At 39.6% G+C, this 12048-nt stretch overlaps 1 protein-coding gene across 3 annotated transcripts in view; it reads left to right on the plus strand.

Annotated features, from left to right (window-relative positions):
• The window catches only part of PTPRB (protein tyrosine phosphatase receptor type B), a 117113-nt gene extending 105282 nt beyond the window's left edge, over positions 1-11831 (plus strand). For all 3 annotated transcript variants that reach the window (XM_019918603.2, XM_073789227.1, XM_019918605.3), the window contains 2 exons: positions 4632-4752; positions 6682-11831. In XM_019918603.2, the coding sequence (XP_019774162.1) occupies positions 4632-4752; positions 6682-6704 (144 nt within the window). In that variant the 3' untranslated portion in view covers positions 6705-11831. The remainder of the gene's footprint in view (positions 1-4631; positions 4753-6681) is intronic.
• The last annotated feature ends 217 nt before the right edge of the window (positions 11832-12048 follow it).

The raw sequence follows: 12048 nt of genomic DNA on the forward strand, positions 1-12048 counted from the left end.
TCTGAGAGAGACACTCAGACGGAGCAATAACTTGTTAAAGAACAATAGGTGATAGTAACTGTCCATCTATCTCATCTGCTTCCCACGAGGAGGAAACAGTGGGATGTTATGGGACTCAGTGCTCATTTGGGGGATTGTCCTGGAGTTTCCCATGACCTATGCACCCTACATTTTAACTACACTAGACTCCTCACAGCTTTCAGAATATATTTGAACTTTTGTGTTATTTACATCATTTGGAATATCCTATTTCTTTGCTCAAATTCTTAACAAATGTCGCTTTTTCTCTCTAGCTCCATATTTTCCTCCCTCCAAAGTGAACCTGATGGCTTCTTCTCATGTATGAAGCTTTATAAACAGTTCTGTCTTACGTTTATCACTCTATAGTTATTTGTCCACATACCTGCCCCTCTGCTAAACTGTGCATTCAGAGACCATGAAAGGCTATAAGTACAATCCTATAAATATTATCTCGTACTACAGCTATTGGTGAAGTTGAATGGAACTAAGGCTTCACCAGCTCTCTGGACATAGGAAAAATGATCTTTTATGATGTGAAGTTCATACATTAGACTTTATCTACTTTTCATTAAGAATAAAGTGGGACAATGAGGTATCACCTCACACCAGTCAGTGTGGCCATTATCAAAAAGTCTACAAACAATAAATGCCGGAGAGGGTGTGGAGAAAAGGGAACCCTCTTGCACTGTTGGTGGGAATGTAAATTGATACAGCCACTATGGAGAACAGTAATGGAGATTCCTTAAAAAACTAAAAATAGAACTGCCATATGACCCAGCAATCCTACTACTGGGCATATACCTTGAGAAAACCATAATTCAAAAAGAGTCATGTACCACAGTGTTCATTGCAGCTCTATTTACGATAGCTAGCACATGGAAGCAACCTAAGTGCCCATTGACAGATGAATGGATAAGGAAGATGTGGCACATATATACAATGGAATATTACTCAGCCATAAAAAGAAACGAAATTGAGTTATTTGTAGTGAGGTGGATGGACCTAGAGTCTGTCATACAGAGTGAAGTAAGTCAGAAAGAGAAAAACAAATACTATATGCTAAAACATATATATGGAATCTAAAAAAAAAATGGTTCTGATGGACCTAGGGGCAGGACAGGAATAAAGACACAGTCGTACAGAATGGACTTGAGGACACGGGGAGGGGGAAAGGTAAGCTGGGACGAAGTGGGAGAGTGGCATGGACATATACACACTACCAAATGTAAAATAGATAGCTAGTGGGAAGCAGCCGCATAGCACAGGGAGATCAGCTCGGTGCTTTGTGACCACCTAGAGGGGTGGGATAGGGAGGGTGGGAGGGAGGCAGAAGAGGGAAGGGATATGGGGATATAGGTATACATATAGCTGATTCACTTTGTTGTACAGCAGAAACTAACACACCATTGTAAAGCAATTATACTCCAATAAAGATGTTTAAAAAAGAGAGAGAGAGAGAAGCACAACAAAAAAATAATAATAATAAAGGAAAGTTTTAATAAAGCACAAGCCAGGGAGAAATTCAGGGTAGATTTTGATTCTAAAGTTTAATGCTTTCTTGTACTCCGATTTGACTGTATGTTTTCCAAAAGAAACCATCAATGTATTGCCCTTACCAGTAGGATAGACCCAGTATTTGACTGAAGAACATGAACTACCATTATTACTAGGTCAAGTATTGTAACTGCCTTTAAGATTTAAAGATCCAAGAACAAAGAAGAGAGATGAAATGTGAATAAGGAATAAAGGAATTCACAAGAAAAGAAGAAAGTGGGAAGCACATTAACAATCTGAAGGTTTTAGTAGTAATCATTTTCAAAGGGGTATTCTGTAGGGAAAAGAAGAATTTATATTTAAGACAAGGCAAATTAATGAATTTTAACTGGTTTCAAAGCCCAGGGTGGATCACCGTTGAAGAATTTATTAATAAGACGTAGCATAGAGGTACGAGAGCTCATTCACAGCCAAACTCTAAGTTCTCAAACTCATTTAGTATCCCAGTAGAATTGAAAATATGAATTATACTTTGGATGGGAGAAAACAGGGAAGTGTCAGTCTATAATTTGGTAGATTGTTTTCAAGATGACAAAAATGATTGCCTATACTAAAAACCATTTTCAGGAGAGTACTCTTCTTGAATTTTCAAGATCAAGGTGTCATAAAACACTCATAACAAGTGAGCGCGGTTTCTGAGCAGAAATGCAGAGAATAGTTATTAATATTAACACAGGCCTCACTTATGATTGATTGATTTCTTTGAAATATCCTAATCTAATGATTATACCAGACCTATATGATGAGGTCCAATGAGTAGATGACCATGCAGCCAGGGGCAATGCCTAGTGTCAACCCATAAAAATAAATACTTGTCCACTTTTAAAGATCATTGATGAGGTAAGATTTTATAGTCTCCCTTTGTGTCTCAAACCTTGATAATACTCCAAAGCTGACCACATGGATCACCTTAAACATAGTGTCTAGTAATGTTTTTCAATATCCATCTAATTGACAGCAATACAAAGTCTAATACAAACCATTAATAGTCAAAAGATGTTAGCTGTAGAAGAGACCTTGCTCTCCTTGTTTTATAGATGGGGAAACTGAGATCCCCATCTAGGCCAGCTGGTGGCAGACTGCGAGCCCAGGGTCTCTCATCTGAGCAGTGCTGTGTCACTGAGGGAGCCCAAGGCTGAGCCCTAAGGTTACACAGACATTCATTCCCTTATTAGACAGCTCGGTTGGTAGTAAGGAAGGGGACCCAATGCACAAGTTTGGCCGCCTATGGCTGAGCTTCTGTTGTCAGTGGAGGTCTTTGTGGTGTCCTTTTGGTCACCAAAACACTGACTCTTCTATACTTGTTTCTATTTCAAAGTAGTTAGTTTCTAAACCACAGACAAGACGCGCGATGCTTCTGCACCCAAGTGGTGACTTAGGTCAGCAACAACCAGACCCATATCACTATGCCCTGGTAAATGGGCCACACAGATATTCAGAGGAGACAGAAATTGCTTTTCCAATCTAGGAGAGTCTGATAAGCCTTCAAAGCAACACAAAATTTGTCACTTTCTCACACAAACACATAATTATATTTAGATTCTGCTTACAATACTTGCTTCAAAAATTCAGGATAGACTTGTTTTCATACAGGTCGAAATGAGAGTGTGCTGAATTAGTGTCCATGACTCTTTTTATGAAAATAACTCTGATATGTGACCAGATTTCATAGCTTAAAATTTGGCTGAAATTTAGTTTTGTCTTGTTCTTTATAACTCATTTTAAACATTACATCTGGTTAACTCTTCGCTCAAATTCTGACCCAAGGAGAGGTGTCGAAGCAGCCTTAGAAATTTGAACTAAAAGAATTCTCATCTCTTGAAGCAGAGCCATCATCGGCAGACCATGCATAAAAATATCATTCTATTTGTAAAGAATTTAAGCATTTCCCAAAATAAAGAAAAGCTGCACAAAGGAGAGCACAACCTTCTCCAAAGGGACAGCCAAAAAAAAAAAAAAAGTAGCTTCCAGATAGCTGACAGGTGGGTCTGTCCTCACTGTGTAAGCCTCTGTGGTTTTCTGCAGTCAGCCAACATATTTGAGATTCTTCCATGAGTCAGACTCAGATGCTGAGAGAACCAAGATGTACACACCTATTGTATACACCTCCTTTTTCTCACCATACTCCCCCTCAAAAGGGAATGAAATAGCACAGTATGCAGTGAAATGATTTTCTCATTCAACAATGCAATGAAATTAGGTTTCATCTAAGAAAACTGGTGTAGTGAAAAAGACATGAAGTTTGGGCTCACGCACCCAGGATTAAATCCTAGGGTCCCATTTCTCAGCTATGTGACCTTGAAGAAGTTACTTAACTTCTCTGAGTCTCCACTCAAATGGATGATTATATCTACTCTATGAGGCTGTCAAAATAATCAAAGGAGATAATTTATGTAAAATGCATTGCACAGTTTTTGGCATTCATTTGTACATTTAATAACTATTTGTGGAGGACCTACTGTGGCCAGACATAGTTGTAGGCCCTCACAGAACATACTCTAAATACGCACGTACAGAAAAAAACATGAATAAACACCACCTCTCTACCCATTATCATTATTCTATCCTCTGTGGTAATAGAAAGCAGTCACTCTTCTACATACTAGAGACCATTAGTGAAGGGATGATCAAGAAATTTGCTAACCATATAGAATCCCATTACTGTTGAGGTTTGGTGAGACTCCCTTGTCTTCCTTTTTTTTTTTTAATTTATTTTATTTTATTTATTTTTGGTTACATTGGGTCTTCCTTGCTGCACACGGGCTTTCTCTAGTTGTGGTGAGTGGGGGCTACTCTTCATTGTGGTGCGCGGGCTTCCCATTGCGGTGGCTTCTCTTGTTGCAGAGCATGGGCTCTAGGCACGCAGGCTCAGTAGTTGTGGCGCACGGGCTTAGTTGCTCCGCGGCATGTGGGATTTTCCCGGACCAGGGCTCGAACCCATGTACCCTGCATTGGCAAGCGGATTCTTAACCACTGCGCCACCAGGGAAGCCCCCCCGTGTCTTTCTTATGCTTGAAAATTTGCCTTCCTCTGACATGTCTTCTGCTTTTTCATAGTGTCAGTATGTATACCTACATCAGTGTGTAAGAGATGTTCTCAGAGCAAGGAAGCTACGGAGTGAACAAGAAAACCCCTTGTTTCCAATCTACGAAAATGTGAATCCAGAGTATCACAGAGGTAGGAGCTTACTTCACTAATTTATGTTTATTTATCAAAATACAGTGGATCTGGAAACCATTAAAAACCTCAAGCTTTTCCAACGTGCACCGCGCATCTCTTCTTCTGCCCAAAGGCTTGAGGGAAATGCCCTCACAAAGTGGCAACAGGGAAGAGAGGCAGAGTGGGGAGGAGAGCCCCCATAGTGGAGCACAGATTTCACGTGGTATCTCTTCCGAGGCCTGGGGTGCCCTCTACTCAGGACTCGGCTTAACATTTCTAAGGGATAAGGCTCAGTGCTAAGGAGGATGCTTTGAAATAGCAACTGGGAGTTCAAATTGTACAATCCCTTTGGAGAAGAACTTGGCCACATGTATCAAGGTCCTTAATAGGTTCTTTTCACCCAGTATTTCTACTGCCACCCTAAGTACTGCAAAAGCTTTATGTATGAAGCTTTTCATAGTTAAAGGTCTGAGTGAAAAAATCTAAATGTTTAACAGTGGAGGACTAAGTACACCACAGTGCGTCCACTGAGTAGAACACGATGCAGTCATTAAGAATGATATTTTTAAAGATATTATAATAGTATAGATATTCTCATAAATAAGTTAAGTAAGAAACGAAGAACGTAAAACAAACAAAAATAACACATAAGGGGAAAAGAAAAGACTGGAAAGAAATATACCACAATACTAAATAAATTTCTCTGAGCAGTAAAATAATATATGAGTTTTCTTCCATTTTATGTTTCTTCTAAATTTCCTAGAACAAGCACGTTACATTTTTTAAATGACAAATTCAGTAAAAAATATGTATAAACTTTGTAAGGCACTGCTTTGATCAGACAATAGTTAATTGACACATGAAGGGTCTGCCTTTTCCTACTCAGGACCATCATTAAGATCTAATTTAGCACATTGGCTAATTGCAAATTTGAAGTTACATTGTATTATTTATTACCAGCTAACAAATTACACCAAAACTTAGCAGCTTACCTCTATGTTTATTATCTCATAGTTTCTGTAGACCAGGAATTTGGGAGGGGCTTAGCTGAATGGATCTGGCCCAGGGTCTCTCATGAGGTTGCAGTCAAGACATTGGCCAGGGCTACAGTCATCTGAAGGCTTGACTGGGGCTGGAGTGCTCACTTCAAGATGTTCACTCATGTAGCTGTTGTCATAAGTTTCAGTTTCTTGCCACACGGACCAATATCCACCTATAGATTTATTTTTTGTGGGGGGGAGACAAACATTATTTTAGAGCTCTTTTATCACCATTTCTAAATGCTCTTCAGTTTTATTTAGTTCTCTGCACCCTCTATACCCACCCATCTAGCCAGTATGTTAAATAGTTAATAACCTGTAAAGCACCCATACATAAGAGGGCTGCTACTTGAAGGGAGTTCTTTGTAAATCAGATAATCCTTTTGTTTTGTAAATAATTACCCCCTAATTTATCTGTATAGTAAACTGAGGTTTTTGCATGGCAGATTCTTTAAGAAGCTCCAGGATGGAGGGGGCTCTGGAGGATCTTGGAGGTTCCTTTGTATTGTTTTGACTTGTTTAAGAGTCTTTTTTTAGTGTGATCCTGAGTGCTCCTGAAAGAAGCTAACTATGGTATGGTTCGCTTCAGGCATCTGAAAATTAGGATTCAGGAACAGCTCTGGAACTAACTAGCATTCACAAGCCGTGTAACCCTGAGTGAGTTTCTGTGCCTCTCTGGGTCTGTGGGCTCACCTGTAAAACCAGAGGGGATAGACTGCAATCAGTAGTCCTTTCCAATTCTAGTAATCTATGGTTCTGAATGCAATGACCTGGGATGGTCTCATCCTAAACCATATTGAGTTTCCGTCGTTTCTGTGAGTCTTTGCCATTTGTCATTTTCATACACAGAAGAAACAACTGTGACACACCCTGCTACAGCCTCTAATTCTGGTGTCCTTCCTTTCAGATGCGGGTTATTCAAGGCATTGAGAATGCACCCGGAGATCTCCTGGATCAAAACTATTCACTGTGTGATTTCTTTTTAAAAACTTGCTTCATGCCCTACAGAGGTGCCAGCTATTTCTGTTGATACTATGTATAATTTATTAATCTGGAGAATTTTAAAGAATTTATGTAATTTAAAGGTAACAGATATTATTGTACATAGTTGTATTTTGTAGTTTCTTCTGTAAATATGTATTTTTTCATAATGTTTAATATTAAGCTTTATATAATACTATTTTTCCACACTAAAGTGTTCATGGCTTGTTCTACATAAACTAATTCAACCTGTATCACAGGACGACTGGTAAAAAGTGTACGCAGGTGCTTGCTGTGGTGGGGCCGTGGTTTTTACCCGTTTTAATCCTTACTGGACAGGATGAAGGGCAGGGCTGGACAGAGCAGGGAGTACAGCGGGCTTGGCTGCACTGCCGTCCCATGAATCTTGGGATCCAAAGATGATCCAAATGCGATTTGGCAAACATAACAATCAAAAGAAAGGACCGGGGAGACGCGATTAAGCAGCACCAAAGGTTACATCGGTGGTTGTTCCTCAGGTCGTTAGTCTCTCCCCTTTCTCCTGCCTGAGGTTCAAGCCAACGTGGTCAGCTCAGGGGCCACGTAACTTGCTGAGCAAGTCCAGGCTGCAGGGCTGAGGGTTCTGAGAGAGAACGACCCAAACAGAAGTGATGAATTCCCCATATGAAGAAGCATGCCATCTGCCCTCCTGACTGGAAACCTAGTCAACATGCAGAGTGCCATCCATAGTGATGGGAAACTGTTTCACTGCATCCACGGTGTGCTGTGCGAACCCGCATCCCACACTGGGATGTGTGTGTCGCCCACGGGACACGTGCTCGTCTTTGTCTCATTTCTTGGGGGCTGCATTCCTGGAAAAGTCAAAATTGCACCCGTCATACTTGGTTTTCCCATTAAAAGAATATTGCGGTGGCATATTATACTCCTGATCAAAGGGCCTAACATCAATATCTATAGAAATGTCCTCAAACATCATATATCGTTAATTTAAAAAACACAAAAATTCAGTGGTGCTTAGTATAAAATTTTCCAAAAGCCTTTTTTAGTAAATCATTGAGGTCACAATATAGGGTGGACACCTTCAGTTGCATTTAATATAAAAAGCACTACGTACTCTACCAAGTTGATCTTCAGTGTGTGTGCCTATTTTGACTATAACAAATTTCAGTGAGTCAGAAAGTGGGCATTGCCCTCCCCAAGGTCCAGTTCCGAGGGTCTTCCTGAAGAGAATTTGACAGGCATCTGCACGGTTATCCTCATGGCTACCTGAGAGATGAGTCAGGAATGTTTGCCTTTTTCTCACTACAAATTTCTCTGAAATAAACTTAAGAATTAGAAATCAAGGTTGTTGATCTCACAGCTTCATTTGCAGAAAGAGTACATTTCTTTTCAAAATGTGTATTTTTGCTATATACTATAGAGTCCCATAAGTAATATAATGGGTGTCCTTGGCATAGTAATGGAAAATCATTAAATATTCCTAAAAGAGTTATTTATAGTTAAGTAAAGCTCCACCCAAACTGGAAAAATTTCCAGGGCTCTTTGAAGTTTATGGAAACAGGAAAAAACTTTATAAGAATGAATGCGAAGAGGATTCCAAGTTTTCACAGTATCATTGTGCTCAATGCCCTTGTGAAATGACAGTGTTAGTCTCTGACCCTGTTTCGGGAAACCAGGTGGCTCTTCTAGAAATGAAAAGGAACAACATACATGTGAGTGTGGCAGCGGTACCACCAGGGAGAAAATAAAGGTCGGAGATTTATGAGATGTGGTGTCTGTTAGGAATAACTTTCCCTGTATTAATAAGAAAAAGCAAGAAATTTAGAAAAACAGAATTTTAAGCTAACGTCGCTGGGCACAAAGCACATTCAGACATGGAAAGAAATTCATTTTTGGCTTTTCATTTATTCAGAAAAGTTTTAGTGCCTGCAACTTGCTAGGCACTGTCCTAGAAACTACACATTTCTACTTAATACAGAGAAAGCATCACAGTAATAATGCTGGGGTTATTGTTACTATTTTCAGTTAAGCCTGAAAGAGGGCCTCAGTGAGGCAGTGAGGTTACCGAGCACCAGGGCAGCGGCAGCCTTCCGCGGACCACACACTGGCAAGAGCTGATGCTGCTTCTCTAGCAAATCGCTGGACCAAAAAGAGAAAGCAATTAATTGAACAAATCAAGAATTCAAACCATAAAAAACCTACACGTCTGTAAAAGTAAATACCCTGGCATATCTGGGGTGGAATCGGAGTCATAAAAATGGACGTGACAAGGGAAAACTGTATGTTCTTCTGGTCTAATGCAGGACATATTTATTCCTACCCTCCACCTGTCTAATTTTAAATCTCCTTAGCAACAAATACTTCACTATCTTCCCTTCCACCACCACCAAAGACTAAATACATAATCTAGTTGATCTATTTATTAAATTTAGGAGGAGGAAAAAAAGGTTTCCTTGACATTCAGCTCAATTGGATGTATTTTAATTTAATCCCATGATGTGTTATGTCTTGGTAAACACTCCGTTTCCTGTCGCGGTGGGCATCCTGGCAGTGCACCTGTGCGGTACACTTTAATCATCAAGCCTTCAAAGTGTTATTGAGCTATCAAATGTCAGAAGGGTCCCGTCTTGCATCTTAATAATTATTTATCCAAGTTCTTTATAATTAACTCCTTTAATCTCTACTCATTAAATCAATTTCGTATTATTCTGTTTTCTCTGGATAGCAGCCAGTTTTTCAGCTCTTGAATCAGATTTTTCTAAGGCTCATCTTCCTGTCTGGCTCTGCACATACTTGTCCTAAATAATTCACCAGCCCTTAACACTTCTGAGTCCCTCTTTTTCACTACTCTTCCCCTTCTCCCTTTTGAATGTGTTTGCTTTCCTAGTAGAAGGTGATTTTATTTTCTGTTCATCTTATCTCCTCATACCCTTTGGTATTTCATAGTCTTTTCAGGCTCCACATTATAGAAGAGATGATGATGATTTCACTTTTAAACACTAAAATGGCCACAGCACACAGCATATTGGGGACAGTTTTATTTGGGAGGGTCTTTAATTAATTTTATTACATCTTGGAAGAAAGCCCAACATGACATGTGAAAATAATATGAAACCACTAAGCAGATGTCCAGCAATACAAAATTAGACTTCACATGTTGTACTTCACACTCTGATTCTCTTAGTGTCTCAGGATCTAGGTTCTTGTATTTAAACACTCTCCTTACTTCTTGCAAGAAAGCTATCAGCCGTATATATACTAAATTCTCATTCACTTAGCTTTCTGCGTCTCTAAGGTTGGAATCCTGGAATCATAAACCTGCCAGATCTGGATGACAGTGAGTGATAAAATCTGAGCCCCAACTCTGGGGTGCTCTAGAGTTTTAGTTCACACATGTAAGCCAGACCAAACCTGCCCTGGTGGGAAGAAGAAATAGGTAATAAGCTGCTTGTTTGAGGTAGCAGTTCAAGGACTTTCCAGGTTCCATTTCGCTGAAGAAATGAAAGTAATTGATCATCAAGACACAGTGGCAAGCAGGAATGGCTGATCCTCCCCAAAGTGGCTGTGAGCAAGGATTCAATAGTACCTCATTTCTGAAGAGACAGAGTGGAAAAGGCTGTTATCAGCCCAAATGCGCTGTTAAGGTTCTGAGTATTTTTAACCTGAGACTTCAAATCATATCAAGTATTCAAAGATTGTTTCACATCAAGGGAAAAAAATCTATAAACCGTGACTGCAGAAAATGAGTGAAATGATGTAAAGAAGGAAAAATATTTGAAAAGGGGGCTCTAAGCAGACACCATCAGGAGGAGGAAATGCCATCCCTTCTGTATGTCCAGACTGTTCTTTGGAGATGTCAAATGCTTCTATTAGGGCGTATTATCCTTTGGGGGGGGGGGGGGTGGTTCGCTTTGACTATGCTGGCCAGATGATTTAGCTGATTAAGCAATTGAATTGATTCATTTAGTTTTGTGAATTGACCAGGTGTTTGATGAAACTGAGTTTGGAATTCTGAACACACTAGCTTAGATTCTTGTAGTGGCTGATGCCTTTGAAAATGTTTGGCCATTTTAGTTAAAATGCAGGGTAACATTTAATGCAGCCATGATAATAGCAAAAATCTGTTCTGTTCTAAAAATGTTTCTAGCAATGGAAATATTTCTGACTAAAAGAATACTCTTCTTATAGGGAGGCTCCCTAGGAATAAATGTATGCAACAAAAATGAGGCATTTTATTTTTTTAAAGGTTGTCTATATAGTTGCATTCATGAAATAAGAAAATTGTTGGTGAATGCTCTTAAAATAAAGGTTTATGTAATAGAAATAAAAAGATCTATTAACAGAGTTACCAAAGATTATTTTTCTAACCTATATGCCACTGTACATGATCTTATGTAAGATACCAAAATAAGTTGTTGAAAATGGTGAATAATATCAGACAAATGTAACATGTTCCTTCTAGAATATTCACAAGAGAGTTTAGTTATGGCTGCTTTCTGCCTTAAGTAATTGCTTTTAAGAAAAACTATCTTCATCCTAAGAGCAAGCTTTTTGTTATGTTTGAGATGTTGTGTTTTCATAGCTGAGTGAGCAGGTAAGCATCCCAACAAGAAAGGAGCAGATGCAACTGTGGCTTTAGGAGTATGCCCTAGAGTTGGGTGGTGTTCCCCTGTGAGCTACTGGGAGAGTCTACAGTGGCCTTCGTGAAATCTCCTAATCTCAGCCACACTAACAACCAGGTACACCAATATTCTTACCTGAAGAGTCCTTAATCTCTGGTTTCCCAGGTGGGACCCATCAGGCTTATAAACTCTGCGATGACAAGAACCAAGTCTTTAAACTCATTTCTACTCCTGCCTTATAGAAATTAGTGCACAGCTCATAGACATTCAACATACACTTCTTTTGAGGGGAAATTGCTCCTGACCCAATACTTTGTTTTTTTTTATTTTGTTTTGTTTTAACATCTTTATTGGAGTATAATTGCTTTACAATGGTGTGTTAGTTTCTGCTTTATAACAAAGTGAATCAGCTATACATATACATATATCCCCATATCTCCTCCCTCTTGCGTCTCCCTCCCACCCTCCCTATCCCACCCCTCCAGATGGTCAAAGCACCGAGCTAATCTCCCCGTGCTCTGCGGCTGCTTCCCACTAGCCATCCGTTTTACATTTGGTAGTGTATATATGTCCACCTGGCCCAATACTTCGGATGTTAGGTAGTCAATATCTAATAACGTCATTGTCCATGGAGGCTCTTCTGGCTGTTCCTTGATTTGTGTGAAGCTTAA

This window comes from Tursiops truncatus, chromosome 11 (genome assembly GCF_011762595.2).
Source record: "Tursiops truncatus isolate mTurTru1 chromosome 11, mTurTru1.mat.Y, whole genome shotgun sequence".
Classification (NCBI taxonomy): domain Eukaryota; kingdom Metazoa; phylum Chordata; class Mammalia; order Artiodactyla; family Delphinidae; genus Tursiops; species Tursiops truncatus.